The sequence below is a fragment of the Neomonachus schauinslandi genome, chromosome 2 (assembly GCF_002201575.2).
Source record: "Neomonachus schauinslandi chromosome 2, ASM220157v2, whole genome shotgun sequence".
NCBI lineage: Eukaryota > Metazoa > Chordata > Mammalia > Carnivora > Phocidae > Neomonachus > Neomonachus schauinslandi.
Window position 1 is genome coordinate 147408534 of NC_058404.1, and position 22294 is coordinate 147430827.

At 37.7% G+C, this 22294-nt stretch overlaps 1 protein-coding gene across 5 annotated transcripts in view; it reads right to left on the reverse strand.

Annotated features, from left to right (window-relative positions):
• Positions 1-22294, reverse strand: part of RUFY3 (RUN and FYVE domain containing 3) — a 76534-nt gene that overhangs the window by 33263 nt on the left and 20977 nt on the right. Inside the window, exon 2 of one of the 5 annotated variants that reach the window (XM_044912933.1) lies at positions 14101-14154. The exons of the other annotated variants lie outside the window; for them this stretch is intronic. Within the exon in view, the coding sequence (XP_044768868.1) occupies positions 14101-14154 (54 nt within the window). The remainder of the gene's footprint in view (positions 1-14100; positions 14155-22294) is intronic. 5 annotated transcript variants of the gene reach the window in all.

Genomic DNA, 22294 nt, shown 5'->3' on the forward strand with positions numbered 1-22294 from the left:
GGCACCCCTATAGATGGTTTCTTTTTAAAGTTTTGTTACATTGTATAGGCCAGAAAATGATTTTTAAAAATGCATGACTTTCACAGTGTCATTAGTCATATTTTTTCTATGAGAAAAATATCTAAAATGTTTAACAATGCTAACATTTAACACTATTATTACAAAACTGAACTTTTGTTCATTCATTCATTTTTTTTTTTTAATAAATAGTGAACATCTACTGGGTATTAGATACTATGTTTAATGCTGGGACTCTAGAGATAAAAGACCTAGTTCCTGACATCAAAGTGCTTACTATTTATCAAACTTGGGTTACACAGACATCTGAAGAACAAAACAGGACAGCTTACAGAGAAAACTTGAAATTTCACAATAAACATTATCATCTTTGACAAAGATCAATTTTATTCCAGGACAAATAAAATGTTTTTATATTAGGTTAACTATACCTTTTCTATGGAATCAAATGTAAATTTTATATATTTTTTAAGGCTAAGATACTACATGTGATATTAATGTAAAATTTCAGGCAGGCTATATGTAAGTCCGATACAATCTCCTCTGCCTGGATGTGGAAAAGTTTGAGAAGTAGTGCAAATGTACTGCAATAAGAACACTAACAAAAGTATACACAGGACATTACAGGAACATGTACAGAAGAAAGCTATCTGACCCACCCCCTTTCCCTTCATATTTAAAGGGCAGGTATGTGGATATAAGTTCTCAGAGGATAAGGCTGCTTTTTTTTTTTTTAAGCTTATAAAGTATGTTTATTCACTCTGAAGCATTTTTAGGCAATTAAGAAATATCCATTAACATGACTATTACTTAACATTGTACTGAGGGTTGTGGAGGAATGCAAATAAAAAAGATAAAGAAATTAGAAGCATATAACCTGTGAAAGAGTGGATCAAATATTACTGCTCTCACACGATCTGATTTTATACCCAGAAAATCAAACGAACAAAATTTGTACAAAAATACAGTAATTCAGAGGTAGCAGAGTACAAAATTAATAACAGATATCATTAGGGGGGCACCTGGGAAGCTCAGTCGGTTAAGTGGCCAACTCTTGATTTTGACTCAGGTCATGATCTCAGGGTGCTGGGATAGAGCCCCGAGAGGGGCACTGCACTAAGCGGGGAGTCTGCTTGAGGATGCTCCCTCCTCCCTCTGCCCCATCTCCCGCTTGCACACTTTCTAAAATGAATAAAATAAATCTTAAAAAAAAAAAGAAATCATTAGGTGCCATATATTTCAGTAACACAGGATGAGACTTTTGAGTTCGGTCTCCAAGGACAAAAAGACATTAGACAAGGAGGGGTAGGCGTAGAGCTGGGAAGGGAGCAGGATGAAAGGAATAGCTCGGGCAAAGGCACCTAAGTATGAAAGAACTTGGCCCACTAAGAAAAATAAAATGGAAAACACGTCAGAAGCTTATGGTGCATATGAGTAAATGCTGTGAGAAGAGATGAGGGAAACAGGTCAAGGAGAGACTGCTAAGGATCTTGGTTAAGGAGTATGGATTTTACCTTAAAGTCAGGAAAGATTTTAATGAGACGCGTAGGTCACAGATTTGAATTTTAGAGAAGCCGTTCCCACAGCCGTGTGGAAGGCGGATTGGAAGGGTGCACGCACTCGAAGCTGCGGAGCAAGGAAGGGTCTAATGCAAGAGCTGGGGGAGAAACAGAAAGGGGTGGAACTAGAGCGGTCGGTGCTGTGTGGAGAAGCGGGGATTAGCTTTGGGGTACGTGCTAGGGGCAGAATGCCCGGATTTCAGGACCTGATGCCCACTTCGAGGTGAGGGAGAGTAACTTCTACGTTTCTAGTTTTGGTGAACAGACAGGTGGTGACACAAAGCACCTTAGTGGGGAAGGCAGCAGGAGCAGTGGACTGAAGAAACTGTACGAAAATGACTCCAGTTACAATAATAACTGTATGAACTGATTTTCAAACCAAAGTGCTTTCAAGAACACGTAGATCTTCATTAGAGCTCTTCAAGACTGCTAATTTCCATATAAGGAAATCTTAATGAACTTTACAGAGTAATGAGGCTCATTTAGTTAACCGTGATGACATAAGTGAACCCAAAGTCATATAGCTAAGAATGACAGTGAGTCAAATAATTCTGCAAACCCATCATCTGACCAAGACCCCACTTTATCTCTCTAGTGCAATGACTAAAATTCATACAGAGAAATCTTGAAATGTTTTATGAATAATTGAAGAAAAGTTAAGCTATACTTAACATATGTTAATATTGCTATACTGTGCCCAATTTTTCTTAAGGTGGGAGTAATTCGTATGCACAAGCAGTTACTCTTTAGAACTTCCTGGTTATCTGACACATGAAAAATTTATCCTATATGAGAAACAAAAGTTGTCATATAGAGTTCTTCTAAAGATACCTAAGAACATTAATATGAGATTAAAAATGACAAATTAACAGAAAGAATGTCTGAAGACCAATAATTCCTAAATAAATCTATTTTGAATTTTTTCTGTAATATTTCTTAGAGTATAAAACTGGGTGTAAAATGAGTTGTCCTTGATAGTGGAAGAAATTACTGATAGCACTGAAAAGATCTTGTAATAAAACAACATTTAACTAGACTAATGACACTTATTTGTGCAAGAGAATCATGAACTTTTTACTCAATTCTCATTTGAAAATAATCAATAGATGGGGAGCCTGCCTCAGTCAGTAGAACATGTGACTACCTGATCTCAGGGTTGTAAGCTCGAGCCCCATGCTGGATGTGGAGATTACTTAAAAATGAAATCTTTACAAAAAAAAAATAATAATAATCAACAGAGTCTTAGGACCCTTAGATTATCTATATATCCATGTCCATATCTATCTATTCTCCTTAATGCCATTCCAAATATCATATAAATGTCTACTCAAGAGTACCAAAGAGGAAATTCACTTAAGTAACATTTTCTCTGGGTTGAAATCTTAATGAAGTCACAAAAATTTAACAACAAATTCATTTATCCTCATTACTACCTTTCCTCGGTGATAGCATAATCAAAGATGTACTTTGCTACAATCAAGCTTTATCATCAGAAAGATTATATCCACCCACTAATCTTAATCTTTTTGATATTAGTCACCTATCTGCACCAATTAACTTATATGACACTAGGCAAAGAGTCTTATTTCTCTGGGGCCTCAATTTCCTCATCTGTCAAATGAGAAGGTTAAGCCTGTTCAGTAATTCTTTTAGCTGACGGAAACAACACACACCCATATCAATCACAATGACTCACTGCAGCACCAATTCTCAAGGGGTGGGGTCGTGCATATTATTATCCCTGGAATAGAGAGACAACATGGTTTAGAAAACCCCACAAATGACTCTGATACCAAATGAACTAGATCCTTGCCACTGAACATGTGTTCCTGGCCTCAGCATAGGCGTCACCTGGAGGCTTTTGGAATGGGAAAACTTAGGCTCCAATGGTACCACTGAATTAGGGTTCCACGCCTTAACCAGACCCCAGGGTAATCTGTATGTGCACTAAAAGTTTGAGAAACACTGACCTAGATGACTCTTCTAGCTCCAGCGTATCAGAATTCCATGATTTCACAGACAGCTTCCTCAAGGGCAACCAATACATATATCCATCAGTGGAAAGCCCCAGGAGGAAGGAGTAATAAAGATAAGAACAGAAATAAATAGCACATTAAAGTACTGAGAAAAATCAATGAAACCCAAAGTTGGTTCTTTGAAAAGATCAACAACATTGCCAAACATTTTAGCTTGAGTGACCAATAGAAAAAGAAGACTCAAACAGCTAAGATCAGGAATGAAGAGAAGACATCATTATTGACCTTACAGAAACAAAAAGGATTATAAGGCAATACTATTATTTAATTGGCAATTATATGCCCAAATATGAGACAACCTAGATAAAATGAACAATTTTTCTTTCTTTTTTTTTTTTTTTAAAGATTTTATTTATTTATTTGACACAGAGAGAGAGTTAGTGAGAACAGGAACACAAGCGGGGGAGTGGGAGAGGGAGAAGCAGGCTTCCCGCCGAGCAGGGAGCCTGATGCGGGGCTCGATCCCAGGACCCTGGGATCATGACCTGAGCCGAAGGCAGACGCTTAACGACTGAGCCACCCAGGCGCCCCTAAAATGAACAATTTCTAAGAAAGATACAAATTACCAAAACTAACTTGAGAAACAGAAATCTATTAACAAGTAAAGATACTGAATTTGTAATTAAAAAAAAATCCCACAAAGAAGAAGTCAGACCAGATGGCTTTACTATTGAAATCTACATAAGAAAAAAGAATTAAAACAATCCTTCCCAAACAATTCCAAAATATAGAAGAGGGAACATTTCCCAACTTACTCTATGAGACCAATATTACCTTGAGACCAAAATCAGACGAAGATATAAAAAACTATAGATCAATAAATACCTCTTATGAATACAGATGCAAACTAAATCTAACAACATATAAGAAGGATTATAGAACATGACTAAGTGGTTTTTCAGATGACACCACAAGCACAAGAAACAGAAAAAAATAAACTGGATTAAAAAAAATAAAAAACAATAAAAAAAATTAAACGGGATTTTATCAAAATTAAAAACATTTGTACTTCAAAGGACATCATTAAGAAAATGAAAAGACAGGGGAGCCTGGGTGGCTCAGTCGCTAAGCATCTGCCTTCGGCTCAGGTCATGATCCCAGGGTCCTGGGATCGAGCCCCGCATCTGGCTCCCTGCTCCACGGGAAGCCTGCTTCTCCCTCTCCCACTCCCACTGCTGTGTTCCCTCTCTCACTGTCTCTCTCTCTCTGTCAAATAAATAAATAAAATCTTTAAAAAAAGAAAATGAAAAGACAGCCCATGGAATGGGAGAAAAAAAATCTACAGATCACATCCAGTATCTGGAATATACAAAGAATTCTTACAATTCAACAAGAGAAAAATAACCCAGTAAAAAAGAATGGGCAAAGGATTTGAATAGATATTTCTTCAGAGAAGATATACAAATGGCTAGTAAGTACATGAAAAAATGCTCATTAGGGAAGTGCAAATGAGATACCACTCCACATTCATAAATATGGATATAATTTTAAAAAAAAATTTAAAAAGGAAAATAACAAATGTTGACAAGAATGTGGAGAACCCTGTGCACCTTTGGCAGGAATGTAAAATGGTGCAACAGCTCTGGAAAACAGCCTGGCAGTTCCTTCAAAGGTTAAATCACAGTCACCAATATGACCTAGCCAATTCCACTCTTAGGTATTATAGCCAATTAGGTATATACCCAAAAGAAGTGAAAACACATGTCCATATAAAATTCATACATGAATGTTCATAACAACTTCACTCATAATAGCCTAAAAGTGGAAATGGCCCAAATGTCCATCAATTGACGAGTGGATAAATAAAATGTGGTATGTACGATGAAATACTGTTCAGCAATAAAAAGGGATGAAGTACTGATACATGCCATATTATGCATGAACCTTGAAAACATTATGCCGAATGAAAGAAGCCAGGCACAAAGGGCTCGTATTTAATGACTTTGTTTAAACGAAATGTCCAGAACAGGCAAATCTATAAAAACAGAAAGTAGATTAGTAGTTGCCAGAACCTGGGGAGAAGAGGGAATAGGGAGTCAATGCTAATGGATATAGGGTTTCTTTAGAGTGATGAAAATATTCTGGGATTAGGTAGTGGTGATGCATGCACAATTGTGTAAATACTAACAACCACTGAACTGTACAGTATAAAGTGGTGACTCTTATAGTATGTGAATTATATCTCAATAAAGCTGTTCTATAAAAAAACTAGAGACTTACTGGAGGGGAGGAGGGCAGGGGATGGGTTAAATTAGTGCTGGGTTATCCTTAAGAAGTGCACTTGTTGTGATGAGCACTGGATGTTGTATTAAGTGATGAATCACTAAATTCTTCATCTGAAACTAGTATTACACTCTAAATTAACTGGAATTTAAATAAAAAGTTGGAAATAAAATGAGGATAACAGCGGTATAAAAAATTAATAATTAAAAAATGGCCACAATAGCCAAACTGTGGAAGGACCTGAGATACATTTCAACAGATGAATGGATAAAGATGTGGTTCATATATACAACGGAATATTATTCAGCCATCAGAAAGGCTGAATACCCACCATTTACATCAACATGGATGTAACTGGAGGGGATTATGCTAAGTGAAATAAGTCAATCAGAGAAAGACAATTATCATATGGTTTCACTAATATGTGGAACATAAGGAATAGAGTGGAGGACCACAGGGGAAGGGAGGGAAAACTGAATGGGAAGAAATCAGAAAGGGAGACAAACCACGAAAGACTCTGGACTCCAGGAAACAAACTGAGGTTTACAGAAGGGAGGGGTTTGGGGAAAGGGGTAAGAGGGTGATGGGTATTAAGGAGGGCACGTGTGGTGACGAGCACTGGGTGTTATATGCAGCTAACGAATCAGTGAACACTACATCAAAAACTAATGATGTATTATATGTTGACTAATTGAACATAATAAAATTAAAATTTAAAAAATAAAAAAAAAACTAGAGACTTAAGAGACATAATAATGTATATCTTGTGTGGATCCTGATTGAAATAAACCAACTGAAAAGAGACATATTTGAGACAAGTAGCCTTTGAAGATGGACTGAATAAATATTAGGTACTATTAAGAAATTTATTGTTAATTTTGTTAGGTGTGATACTGAAGTTTTTGCAAATGGAAAGGCATAGTGTTTGGAATTTCCTTTAAAATAAAAAATATTCTTTAAGATATGATGGGGTTACAGCCCAATAAACCCACCGTAAGTTGAAAATATCATGTTAACAATGCATTTAATACACCTAACCTACCAAACATTATGTCTGGCCTAGCCTACCTTAAACGTGCTCAGAACATTCACATTAGCTTACAGTTGGGCAAAATCATCTAACAAAAACCTATTTTAGAATGAAGTGCTGAATATCCCATGTAATTTATTAAATACTGTATTGAAAGTGAAAAACAGAATGGTTGTATGGCACAGAATGGTTTTCAGTGTACCAACTGTTTACCCTTGTGATTGCACGGACTGACTGGGAGCTACATTTCTCTGCTGCTGCCCAGCATCATGGGAGACTATTGTACAGCTTGGGAAAAGATGAAAATAGTTGAAGAATGGTTTCTACTGAATGTATATCACTTCCACACCACCATAAAGTTGAAAAATCATAAGCTGGGGATTGTAAGTATTCCAGAAGCAAAAATGTGGAAGTAGATGAAATAAGATCAACAAAGACTGACAATGATTGAAGCTGGCTGATGGAAACTTTAGGGTTCATTATTCTCCATTCTGTAATTAAAATAAAAAGAGGTTCTATTTTTTCTTGCTTCAGACCACAGTTTAACTACCCCCTTCTTGTCCTCCCATCTCTGCACATAACCAAAAAACCCCTTCCGATCGGCATTAGCATTGAAAAGAATGAGCTTATTTGGCGATTTAATGTTTCCAAACCATTCTTTTATATACTAACACTCATTCTTAGGCATTGTGAAATAATAATATATATATTATCACATTATATAAATACATATTGGGTTCTACCCGTGATTCCTAACAAAGAGCTCCTAAAACCCTTGCAATTTTCCTAAGTGATAAGAGCCATGGAAGCATATTTTGTTGTAATATTTGATTTTTGTCCTTGGCTCCAGAAATAGTTCCAGAGTTAAAGGTAAAAGAAGCATCTTTTGGAAAGCCCTTAAGGATGCGGGCTGGTTAACCAGGAGAACCAGTCATGTGATTAGAGGGTTGGAACATTCAGCTATACCCCACCCCCCAACTCCAGGAAGGAGAGAGGGTCTGAAGATTTGAGTTCAATCATCAACAACCAATGATTTAATCAGTCATTCCTATGAAATGAAACTTCCATAAAAATCCTAACCCAAAGGGTTCAGAGGGCCTCTGGGTTGGTGAATGCACTGAGGTGCTAGGAGGGTGAAGCACCCAGAGAGGGTATGGAAGCTCTGTGCTCCTTCCTACTTACTTGGCCCTCTGTATCTCTTCCACCCGGCTGTTCGTGAATTGTGTTCTTTTATAATACTCTGTAATCTAGCATGTAAACTCTCTTCCTGAGGTCTGTGAGTCATTCTGGCAAATTATCAGACTTTATGAGGGGGGGTCACAAAAACCTGATTTATATCTGGTGGTCAGAAGCAGAGGTGACAGGCTAGCCTTGCGGCTGGCATCTGAAATGAGGGGGCGCCTTGTAGGAGTGAGCTCTTAATCTGCACACAGAGCCTGCGTTAACTCCAGGTACATAGTGTCAGAATTGGTTGGTGTGGGAACCCCCCCCCTGCCCCCCGCATAACTGGTGTCTGAAGTGTTGTGAGCAGTAGAGGAAAAGAGTGTTTTTCTTTTAGGCATCCATTTCTCTAATCATTAAGATGTCCATTTATAATATTTTCCGAGTTCCCTATGAAAATACACTGGTTTCTTCCTCATTGGGTTCCCATATCATAATATAATCAATTTTTGTTTTGGAAAGTTCCCAAACTCAACACCACAGAATACCTAGAATTCTGGGAACATTCAGAAGTTAGGACAATAGTCAGTCGTCTTTGTTTTGATGCAACATAAGAAATTTAGGAGATAAATACAAATCCACGAGTTCCTTGCTTTGCTCAACTTATTCCACAGAAAGAATTTAAATGTTGGGGGGCACCACTAGACTAGAGCTCTGATCTGGAAGAGTGAGATCTGTTTCTCACATTCCCTGACTGATACTGAGGAAATTTCTCATTTCTTTGTATCTTAGGTGTAAAGTGTTAGGAAAAATCCTCCTTGGACCCCTTGTGCTACTACACATCTTTACTGGATTGTATCAGGACTGCAAGCCCCTGACCACTCTTTTACCTGGGTCATTCGTCAGGACTGTTTATGCAGCTGATAGTCATGACTTACTGCTTTCTTACTGCTTTCTATAAAAGCAATGGATTCTCCAAACTCAGTGTTCCTCAGCTGCAACACAAACCCACCGCATGGGGAGCATCTTGCTGAGCCATATGGTGTCTCACATAAGGGACTCTTATGCAAGACACAAGTGTGCTAATGCTCAGGTTGCTTGCGGTATCATGAGTAATAAAGTCCTTTGTCTCTGACTAGGAGTTTTGTGTCTTTTTCCAGTATCCAAGAAACAGTATCAGCCTAATTTTTTAGCTTTTAAGTAGGATAAACCCCAGACCTGACCAAAAAATAGGAGTAATCTTGAACCTTAGTTTAACACTTGGAATACTGTACACTTGTGCTCCAAATGACACACCACCATATACTATAGGACTTGAGGCAGACCCTCAGTGTGAAATCACAGAAAACATGGAAGAACGTATTCCAAAAGGTGGGAATGGGTGTATGAAGTGAGGCGAAGGGAATAGGAATGGAATGGGGAGGTCTTCCTGGGGAGAAGTGGAAAGCACAGGAAGGGTCTCTAAACTAGACTTGGAACAGGCAATGGGAACCATCATAGGATTTGAGTAGAGTAGTAATCAGAAATTGAAGATGATGAGTCTGAGAGGATAATGCAAAGTGAATTTAGGGGAAGAGGACCAAACCAAAACTGTCTGCCAGAACTGTACCTGTTAAGGAAACAGAAGAGTCACAAATAATCCAAGATTTTTGCCCTGTGAGACCGGAAATGAAAATGAAAAAACTGAGTATCTGTTTTGGGGGTAAGGGGTAAAATCAGCTTGGTTTTGAATACAGTAAAGGACATTTATGTGGAAGTATTCTCAACATATTTTTCATCAAATGGTTGTAAATACAAATTAAAGTTTGAGGCTGGATAATCACTAGCATAGGGATAATAGTGACAATTATTAGATGCTTTCACCAGAGGAGATGGTTTAAAGAGAAATAGAAGGATGCAGGGTTAGTGGCCCAGTCTTTAGAGGATGCCAGTAATTGTATGCTGGAAACAGAATCTAAAATAGAGTCATTTCAGGAAAAGCTCTTTTTCTTATATCTGCGTAGCTAGAGCATTTTTCAAACTAAAGGTTACACCCCTCAGTGAAGTATAAAATCGATTTACTATGTCCCTTATAGTAAGGTCATGTATTGTTTTACGAAACGTATGTTCTGGATACATACAAATAAATGATGTATGTACTGAGTTCTGATGAAAACATATTTTTACAGTGGGTCTTGAGTCAAATAAGTTTGAACTTTGGTGCAGTGGTTAAGGGCACAAGCTCTGGGGGAAGCCTGTGGGAGTTTGAACTCGACTCGAACTCTTCCCTGTGGGACTCTGGGAAAGTTTCTTACCTCTTTGCTTCTTCCTTGCACTTTTTATTTTGAGATAACTGGTAGATTCACATGCAGTTGTAAGAGAGAATAGAAATTTCATGTACCCTTAACCTAGTTCCCCCAAACGTAACATCATGCAAAACTAGAGTACATTATCACAACCAGGATACTGACACTGAATTACAGTCAAGACCCACAATGTTGCCATCAACACGAGGATCCCTCATCTTGCCCTTTTAAAGCCAAACCCACTTCCCTCTAGCCCCTTACCCTCTCTTAACCCTTGGCAACTACTATTTTCTATTTTTATATATAAGTTTTATCACTTCAAGAATATTATATAAATGTAATCACACAGTATATAACTTTTTAAGTTGGCCCCCCCCCCAACTCAGCAAAATTCCTTGGCTATTCATCCAGGTTGTTGGGTGTATCAATAGTTTATTCCTTTTTATTACTGAGCAGTATTCCACTGGGAACCTCTTTTAACTCTGCAGGCCTCACTTTCCTCATCTATGAAATGATAATAGGGTTTTGAAGATTAAACAAATTTGTACATGTTAAGTATTTAGAAACGCTTAGGACACACTAAGAACAAAACATTGTTAGCTATTAAAATTATTATGGTTCTCCATAAATAAGTGTTAACAATTTTATTTAAAATAAACCTTTACTGAATGACTATGTGACACAGTGCTAGATGCTAAGAATATCTCTTAGATATGTTGTTTCCATTTTTCAAGATGGTAGACGTTAAGTCTTAATCCAGAAGAAAATATGTCAAGGAATCAGTAAGCAATCTTGACCAAGTAATATTTCACACAGGTATATTATTTCCCTAATTCAAGTAACGTCCCAACCATTTCAACGCTCAGAGAGATGGATGGTAATCCGGGTAACTGCAAATTCAGTCTGTTTAAGAGGCTAGTAATGAGTACAGAAAGGAATTAATATTTATTGAGAAACTAAAGATAGTAAACATTGTGCTTTTATTATTTCATTTAATTTTCATAATTTTCTAATGAGTTTCCAAACTTTTAGACACAAAGTAATAGTATATAATGAGATGAGATGCCACATAATTGATCAGTGTGGAAAGCATGATACCTCTCCACCCTAAGAAGACACTTCATATTCTATTAAATAGGAGTTATAGACACATCGAATGTAAAACCAACCATCACTGTAAGAAATCAGTTCACCAGAAAAAACTTCAATCTTGACAAAATTTAAACAAAACAAAACCCCAAAGCTAACAGTTCTAATCTGCAACCTCCTAGAGTTTGTTATTTTAAAAAGCAAATTTTCAGGAGGCTGGAAACCAGAGTCAACACTTCATCTACTAAAAAAAAGACAACTGTTAGGGCACATCCATAACAACAGATGAGAAACAGAACTGAAACAGCTCACAGTGAAGGTCTCCTGAAAAGAGCTCTATACATCGTCAGCTTTCTCAGGGGAGAAAGAAACTGGGATCCATCCCAGACCCTGAGCTGCTAAGTGTGTTATGTATGGGCAACACTCCTTAACTCATGTTTATTCTTGTTACAAGTATGCATTTATAAAATCTCTTAAGTTATGTAATAGTACAGTAAAACTAGCATTTCACATAACTGAAATGAGGCAAGAGAAATAGAAAATGATAATAGAAAAGGGATGAAATGACTCAAAAGTTAATAAGTAAAGCCATTTCCCTCCCCCCATTCTGATTTTCTTTTTTTTAAAACTACATTCCAGAAAGACTTTTCTGTAAATACATTCTTGATCAACATTACCATATATTATGTGACTGGTAATCTACTAGGATCATCAAAATATTGAGACAGTTTACATCTTCTAGTTTTTTTTATATGTTACACTGTACAATTCATTTATTTCCCTTTCTGATTCCACCTACGATAATCATTCACAAAAATTCCCACAAAAACAAAATGAAAAAGAGGAGGCTGCCTCTCACAGTAGGCTTGATTCTTGAAGTAGTACTATGTATTAAAGAAACGGAATTTTGACAGGTTGAGTCCTAGGGAAGAAGTCTTCAAGAAGGACATAGATTTGTTGGCTTTTATGCAGCACTCTTCTTTAGTACCTAGTCTATTAAAGGAATCAAAACCTTACACTTGCGTGGTGTCTGGTAAATAATAACAGCAGCTAACATAATAGTAAACGCTACTCACTGAATGAATCAATACCCTCCTCTTTGTTTTCCTTTGTCTATGAACTATCAATCAACTGTGCAATACTGATTTTTTCACTGAATTATACATAACCAGTTACAATAAAAGCAGAATCAAAGATGGAATAAAGACACAGTTTGACTATAGGAAATGAGATGAAACTTAGAATAATTTACTCATTCAAAGTAAAGTGCTGAAGAAGAAGCTACTGGGCATCAGTAGTCTTGTCTGGTGTGACCAAAGGGCCTGAGCACAGTACCACCCCAAGTCTCACATGGACACTGAGAAGTTTAAGACATAAAAGGATTTTACACTTGAACTAGGATGATAAACACACAAGAAGTAGAGAACAAGTAAAAAGCCTTAAGCTCCAAGTCCTGCAGGGCTTGGGTGAATGGAGAAATGAATATGGGCCACGGCTGTCAAGGAGCACTTCCTTCAAGATGCTCCCATCTGGATTTGTCGGGTGGTAGTGGGGGTGGGGAGGGCAAAGCGAGAGAGAGGAGGGCAGTAAATGCTCCAGGTGGAATGCTGCAGGAGCAAGGCAGGAGAGGAGGCTGACGCACTCAGGTGCAGGCAATGAAAAGGCCAGTCTGCACGCAGGGCAGGGGATGTGTGTGTGCTGAAGCTGGGGGACCTTTAATGCCCAGGCAAAGTGGGAGAATGTAAAATGATAGAGTAATTGAGCCAAACTTCAATTTTTCTATTTTTATTATAAAATGTGTAAATTACCTTGAGGTCCCTAAAGTTAGGTGCCGATTACAGAAGAAACTATTCTTGGGGGCGCCTGGGTGGCTCAGTTGGTTAAGCGGCTGCCTTTGGCTCAGGTCATGATCCTGGAGTCTCTGGATCGAGTCCCGCATCGGGCTCCCTACTCGGCGGGGAGTCTGCTTCTCCCTCTGGCCCTCCCCCCTCTCATGTGCTCTCTCTTTCTCTCTCTCTCAAATAAATAAACAAAATCTTAAAAAAAAAAAAAGAAACTATTCTTGGTTTGGGGAACCTTCATATATTGGAACTTATGTGCTACTTTTGAAAGTAATTCCACCAGGAAGTAATGCTATTACAGGACCAAGCTGAAAGTGCTGAATGTTACAGAAATCCACAAATCTGAACAACATTCCAGACTGGATACTTCAGATTCCTGGGATCTGTTTGTTTTTGACTACTGTGGAATTAACAGGAATATATGTTTTCACGAATGATAAAAAGATTTACATCTTCCCAACAAGTAAATGAAAAAAAAAAATAGCCATAGAAAAATTTGATATATCTTGAAATAAAGTCCCCTCAAAACATGTTATCCGACAAATATCCTAAAGGAACAGCATAAACATATACTTATGACACTGTACTTGGAACCACAAGGAGAAAGATTTTAAATGCAAGATTCTGAAAACCCTAGTCCTGTACGAATGAGGTACCTGTATGGAAAATATGGCAAATATTTTTTACTATTCCAGTTATTGCCATGGGAAATAAAACCTAGAGCTGACAGTCTGGCTTATGGAAAACAATCAAAAGGTGGTTAGAAATTAAAAAAAGAAAAGAAAAGAAGAGAAAGAAAAAAAAGACAGGAAGAAAGAAAAGAAAAAAAAAGCTGAAAGATGTTGGTGTGGCACGCACCTTCTGTATCATCGCGCATTTGCTCCACCAAATCTGTCAAATCCTCCCAAGAGTCTTTGCAAACGGCAAAAAGAAAGGAAAAGAAAGATAAAATGTCATGCAAGCCAAGAAAGAAAAGTGCTATTAAAAACACGGTTTCAAAAGGGATAACTGAAAGGGAGATTTCCTAGAATGCTTTCAACTTAACCCAGAGATTAACAGTGAAAAGGGCTGGGAACCTACCCAAGGAGGAGTAGGACACTAAGCAGAGATATCAACTAAGACTATTAAATGTTTCAAAGCTAAAATAATTTCAAAGTTTCTAATAAAAGGAAACAAAGATGCATATCCCATAAAAAAGTAACAAAGATTTTTCCATTGAAAATCAAGACTAGGCTGTTCCTATTTTTAAGGGCATACAACACTGACTTCATTCAACATTTGTTTTGACCACATCAGTGAAGCCGGAAAATATGTGAAATGCATTTTAGACTCAGGCCAAATATCATGATACAAACTAGTGACTCTTCTTAAAATAACCAAAGAAAAATCTAAATACCTTTCCCAAAGCCCTCCACCCCACGGTTCTTCCCCAAACCAAAAGAAAGGAGAAGACGCTGCTTTGAAGACAAAATAAATCACTTATAATACAATACAGATATTTATTCAGTTAAAAGTACTCCCTCCTTTTACTATATAAATTCAGTGTTCTTATACACAGAATATTCCATGTGAGGCAAAAGGACAGGAAAGAACACGAAGATTACAAATATAATAGATACTTCTGTGTCTTAAAACTGTAAGATGACTATTTGGAAATAAATTTTGAGAACTTATGGAAATTTTTTAAAAAGCATACTAGCTTCATCCTTCAGTAATTCTGAAGCTATTATATTGTACACAACTGCAATATTCATATGCAAACTCACAAAGTCATGTGAATTTCATATGTATAAATATGCAGCAAATAAAGAGAAATTGTCAGAGGATGAAGCACAACAAAAACGAGAAAATGGGCAAAGAATACTTTGTCCACCATAAGCCTTCCTTCTTGAAAAATTTACCACAGAAACCACGATAGGGCCTGAGGCAATAACACAGAATCATGATCTTGGAAAAGAACTTATCATTTGTCCTGCTTTCTCACTATTTATTAAGTTATCACTGTAATTTAATTGGTTAATTTTTACTTCTGATGTGATATAGTGATTTTTCAAGTGGGCTATAAGGGTACATTCTAGTGTTAAATAAATACATAGTTATAAAAATGTGATACAAATAAAATTTAAATTTAAATTCAGAAAATTTAAATTAGATGAGTATCTAATAATGTGACATGTGATTAAAGTTGTAGACTGTTGGTTAGACCAGACCTGGGGACAGGGAATATAAAAAGAATGCAAGTATCAATAACTTTTACACTTGTATTGTCTCCCAATTAAAGTCTAGAAATTAATAATTAGAAAACCACAGGAGTAGGGCACAGAAATCTAGGATTAAATCCCTAACTTGCGTCAACATCCCAAGCAAGTCACGGTGGTTCAGAGAACAGACACAGGAGCCGGATCCCTGGGGCTGACATCCTAGTTCCACTCCTAATGGCCATATGACCTTGTCCCTTACTTCATCTCTTTTTCCTCAGTTTCCTCATTCTATAAAAAAGGGAAAAGAACAGTACCTATCTTACAGCACTGTTATGAGGATAAAAGGGTAAGCACAGGCCCCAATCCTTCATGTTATTATTTTCTGGCCAAATATATTTTGAAATTCAGATTATTTTTTTAATTTTAGAAAGGTAAAATGGTAAATATGGAGGCCAAAAAACATGCAGAACTAGCAGGACCTAGGGCAGTTTCTTACAATCAAGCACATTAACATTCCTGTGGGAAATAAGTGAATATTCAAGTTAAATAGGAGAAATAAAAACTATAAATAGCTTCAAATAAATTCAGGTCATGTTTTAGCACCAAATGAGTCCAGGCAAATTTATGAAAAATGCTCTTGGTTTTCAGAGCTTTTCTGGATTCTGCAATTGTGGTTATGTATGTGTAAAGCACTAAGATAGTTTTTCATATAGAAAAAGCACAGTATCAGTGTTAGTTACTACTATTTTAAAATAAATTAGTGTTAAAATACATTATATATTTATTTTCATATATCATTTTCACATAGAATCTCCTGACAATATGCTACAAATTTTTATTATGTAGGAATGTACTCTTAACCACCACATGAGTTTACTCTAAAGACTTGCTATGTTGACCTTGTGAAAGTCAGTAAGGTGGGTATTTCTGTTTTATCTGACATTTTCTTTGCCTAGAAACTGTATTTGTCACCTAATAAAATAAAAGTCTACCTAATCATTAAAGCAAAATATAAAGGCCCTCCGAGACTTGTGCACAGAAGAGTTCTGGAAAGTGAATTTCTAGGTAGGAAGGGGTGGTGAATACAAGGGGTCTCTCTGACTTTCCCCCTGCCATGTCCCATCTCCAGCAGTTTCTCAGTCTGTTTCAATCAGATATATTTTCTGTTATGCTTTTAAAAAGTTATGAGTATCAGAGTGATGGAATCAATTTAAAAGAGCCCTCCTCCCTGAAGGATAAAAAAGGTGTGTTTTCTTCTTCTAAAGTTGTTTTCCACCTACCGTGGCATGCTCAGTATTTTATTGCAATAAAGAATGGATACTGTGATGTTCTTTTATAATCTTCTCAAAGAAGGATTTATAAAATATTTTAAAAATTATGCCCCCTGGAATATGTTCAAATTATTAAAACAACAACAATGAAAGTATCTAATACATGAATCGAAGATGATAGTACCATGGACAATTCTTGTCTTTTCCCCAGAACATTTCATTTTTTTAGGGATAATACTTTGTTGCTTTTGAGCATGTTTTACCTGATCTAAAAATATATATTAACTTTGTGTCATATAATACATATTCACAAATTTCAGAGAGCAATAATCTAAAGGCTAGCTGATACAGAAGATAGGCCTGCATTAAAATTTTTCTATATATAGTGCATAATTCAGAGCTGTACCAATCAGAACTATGCCAAATGTGTACTGTAAAGTTAAATAGTAAAGGGAGCTTCCAAAGTTACTCTGGCTAAACACACAGCCTCAGTTCCCACTCAAAACACTGATTGACAAGGAAAAGAGTTGCATAGTTTGGAAATGCCAAATGGATTGTCACTGTAGGTGGTGCCCTGAGTCTGGTAATGAAATATCAGGACCACCACCCCACTTTAAATGCTTGGATTAAATGGTTAAAAATGCTGCACTAACAGACTCCTGAGATGCACATGAACAAAGACATTTTTTAAAGTCAAGAGGGAAGAGACAAGGCTGGAACTGTACAAGGGCCCCAAATTAGGAAGCATAGCTTATGAGGTTCAGTGAACTATTTTCTTGGCTATCATCCTGTTTCAGGTCTAAGACTGACTAAGTCAGCAGACTAATCAGGTAGTACTGTAAAACATTCGCTCACTGGCGATGACAGTGTAGTCAGGTAAGTGCCCTGGCTTTGACATTGATACAGATTTGGGGTGCGGCCACTGTTGTCACAAGGCCTCGGGCCCTGCGTACTTCCATCTTTTTTCTCTGGATGAGGGAGTTAGCTGAAGCTCCTTCTCTCTTAAGAAATGCTTAAATGAGCTCAAAGTGCCCCTTCATGATTTACGCGTCCAGGGCTGTGAGATCTCTCTTCTTCTTGATATATTCTTTTTTCAGGAGCGTCATTACTATAGACAACCAAGTTACAGTCAAGTTTAGAGACAAATGTAACCAAGTTACACTGTCTCCTTGAGGCTAGGTGGCTCTGATTTAAAAAGTGTATTACAGTTTCTTGGGGGGAAAGTCTTCTTGAAGATCCAACTACTGATCATAAATAACTCTTTAAAGGACTGTTGTGAAAATAAAAGCTAACTAATTTAAAGTACTTAGCACACTTTAGGTATTCAGTGTCGACTTTACCTTTACAAGAAACCAACATGTGCCCTGTATTCTCATTTGGCTAACAAGCTGGATTCTTCTAAGTATATTTGCCATAATTAAAAAAGAAAACAGAGAGTGGGATTTAAAAAAAAAAAACCGAAACTACATATTAAACACAGTGGAAAAAACAAGTCAACACAAGCAGACCAAATGACAAGTTTAACAGCTGAAGTGCTGTTACACTAACTAATAATACAATTAGCTTGGTAATATGAAAGTATAGGAACTATCAAACTAATTTTTAAAAATGCTAAGAGGTTCTGTTCTAATAAATCAGTAATTTAGGCAAGATCTTTTCCCCACAGTAAAAACAAAAATATCACAAATGGTCCTGAAAAAAGTAACATTAAGTGACTGTGATCCTGTGATTTATAATATGAAATCTCTACTTGGTCTTCCTCCCCAGTCCCTGACACAGGGCTCCTGAAACCCTTGTAAATTCCTAAGTGATAACAGCACTAGGAGCATCTTCTGTTCTAATGAGGTGAGTCTGGGTGGGCTCCTGGATGGTGGCTGGTCCCCAGAAATACCAAGCCATGGTTATAAGCTTGGAATTTTCAGTCCCACTTCCCACTTCTTTAGAGAGGGGAAAGGGGCTGGAAATGGAGTCTACTGATCATGCCTATGTGGGGAAGCCTCACAAAATCCCAGTAGTATGGGGTTTGAAAGCTTTCCAGTTGGTGAACACATCTACATACCAGGAGGGTGACATACCCCAAATCCACCGGGAAGAAGCTCCTGCATTTGGGACCCTCCCAGACCTCTCCCTATGTATCTCTTCATCTGGCTGTTCATCTGTATCCTTTTATCATATCCTTTAATAAACAGCAAACATACATGTTTCCCTGAGTTCTGTGAACTGTTCTAGCAAGTAACTGAATCTAAGGGGAAAGAAGTCATGGGAACCTCTGATTTGTCGCCAAGTTGGACAAAAGTTGTGGGTAACCTGGGGATCTACTACTTGTGATTAGTATCTGGAGTGGGGGAGAGTCTTGTGGGAGTGAACCCTTAACCTGTGGGATCTGACACTAACTCCAGGTAGACAGAGCCAGAACTGAGTTAAACTGTAGGGCACCCAGCTGGTGTCACAGAATTGCTTGGTGTTAGAACCTCCCACACCAACACACACACACACTTGGTGACCAGAAGTGTTAGAAGTAAAGTGTTCTGTGTGAAAGGAGAAAGACACAAGAGAAGTATAGGCTTTCTTAGTATAGCTATCAACACTTGAGCCATTTAATACTTAGCATGTATGCTGAGCAAAGGAGTTTACTAAAGCAGTTTGTATAGAAGTCACAAATAGAAAATATCACTAGACACTGCCCTTGAGGAGAACGAAGTAACTGTGACATAAGGTAAAAAGGGACTGGTATTACAGAGATAAGATAAAATAGATTCCTAAGTCAGGTGAGCAGCTATGTGACGCTGGAAGGCTAGGGAGGACATGGGCTGATGGGGACTGAGGGGATGAGGCAAAGGGGGCCTCCCCACATCAGTAGACCCTCTGCCGCCTTGCCTGAATGGCAAGAAATAATAATGAGGTGTCTGATACCCTCAACTGGGAAGCTTGCTGCCTACAGGACTAGACGTTATGGAATTCTCAGATGAAATGTAGTACACAGCCTGAGTTTTATAGCTCTAAGGAGAAAGAGAAATCCCAGCAGCCTTTCACCCCAGAAAACAAACTCCAGCAATCACAGAAAATCATGAAATTTCTCATTGTACTTTTAACAGTAAAATTCATTCTCTTCTGCTTAGGATATTGTCATTAGCTTAAAGAAAAAAAAACAGATAAAATACAATCATGCAGTTTATAGCTGCTGTATCAACTGTCCTAAAAACAAACAAAAAAACCCCCACACAACTGTTTCCTTTGGAAAGTTCAGATCTTAGTATTGTGAGAAACCACAACCAATTGCAGTAGCGAAAGACAAAAACGAATTGCAAAGAAGTAGCCAATATGAAAGTTTACGATACCATGCTGTTAAAAAATTTTTTTTAATGTTTATGGCAGCTTGGAAATGTGTTTAAAAAACGAAAATATCTTACTATTTGACTCAGAAACTCCACGTCTAAAAAGGAAAACTGGTAAGGTGTTCAAATTATAAAAATAATGATGTACCCAAACTGTCAGTGGTGGCCAAATTTAGAAACAACCTAAAGGTTGTAACAAAGAAGTCGAAGAAATTATGGCATATCCAAAAAACGGAAGACATTAAATGAGGTGATAACAAATTTCTATTTACCGATGTGGAAAGATACTGCAGAGGAAAAAAGGCAGGTCACACAACATAGGAATGGTATGATTTTACATGTAAAAATCTGTGTGAACTTATAAGTGAACTCTGTATATATTAATAAAAAAGAAAATCTGGTTACTAAATCTTATCTGTGTTTATCAATAGGTGCTAGAACTTCAGGTGAATTCTATTTTGTGTTTTATACTCTTCTGTATTCTGTAACTCTTACAGTGTGAATATATCATCTATATAACTAGAAAAATAGTTGTTTTCATAAGATACATTATGTACATAACAATAACATAGACATTTTCTTAAAAAAACCTCCATTATTTTCAGCACACTGACATATATATTTTATTTGGGAATATTTAGTTATAATGAAAAATAAATAATTACTTAGGGGCCATTTGTCAATAAATCTATTTCTTTCTCCCTCTACACATGTGCTTCTAAGCTCATCAAACCTTTTTTTTTTTTTTAAAGATTTTATTTATTTATTTGAGAGAGAGAGACACAGTGAGAGAAGGAACACAAGCAGGGGCAGTGGGAGAGGGAGAAGCAGGCTTCCTGCTGAGCAGGGAGCCCGATGCGGGGCTCGATCCCAGGACCCTGGGATTATGACCTGAGCCGAAGGCAGACGCTTAACGACTGAGCCACCCAGGCACCCCTCATCAAATCTTTCTGTTTGTTCTCCAGCAAAGTTCAAATATGAAAAATTGTAAGGAACAGTTTTTCATATTTACTCCTCTGTACTCAAAAGCACCTCAGGGGCGTCTGGGTGGCTCAGTCAGTTAAGCGGCTGCCTTGGACTCAGGTCAGGGTCCTGGGATCAAGCCCCACATTAGGCTCCCTGCTCACGGGGAGTCTGCTTCTCCCTCTCCCTCTGCCCCTCCCCTGCCTTCCTGTTCTCTATCTTGCTCTCTGTCGGAAAAAAAAAAAAAGTACTTCATAGCAGTCATAGTGGATTGGCGGGGGGGCTGGAAAAGCCATAATGGAAAACTGTGCCTCATTATACTTTCTACTTCCCCCCAAAAAGCTGGCACTGCCAAAAAAAACAAAATACAGCACAATGAAGAGCAGAGACTATTGTGGGTACTTTCAAATCACATCACTTGCCCTTTCCAGCCAGGTCTCATGGGTACCCAAGGCTGGGAACCCGACAGCTTGAATTCCAATCTGAGCTCCATCACTGAGTAGTTATCTAACCTGCTACAGATTTATGTCTGGGAAATGGTAAATATGTCCGTGATCAGGTTATGAGAAATGACCTTCTGGCACTGGAAGCTGATAACCCAAAGAAGAGCTAATGTAAACTCTGTTAAGAAAGGCACAAATTAAAGGTTAAAGAAAAAGCTTTAAGAAAGGTCCAGAAAAGCTCACCAATAGGGAGGAAAGATGGTAAGTCACTGTGATTAAGGACAATGCCCTGAAGCGGACACCAGGGCAGGGGCATTAGGAGGTGGGAAGGAACTGGCCAGGGAAGGAGAAAGGGGATTTTATGGAGAGCACGTTACAGTCAGTTCAGAGGCATCATGTAGCTCTGCTAATATTTCTCTCTCAGACAGGAGTTTATAAAACTTGGGCAAAACTTACCTTGAAAGGGTGACTAGCCAAGCTATTCCACAGCAGAGCAACAAGAAGGGATGAACTTTGTCCAAAGAACTTTGCCCAGTAGGCTTGTGAGATGGTATTGAAAGCTACCACCTCCACACTTTGAAAAGTTCACAAAGACTGCCTTGTGCACACGTAATCACAACTTGGGAGAACCTGACAATGGAGATCAGAGGCTATGCCGGCTGGTGGCAGCAAATGTTCCCGTAATCTAACCAAGGGCAGATTACAAAAGGACATGTGCCATATCAAAAGCATAGAACAGTAACAGGATTCTGTGAAAACCAGAATCCTAACAATTCAGGTTTTATTTTCTGAACACTTCTGGAAGGGATAAATCAAATGCTGTACCGAATGTACCCGAG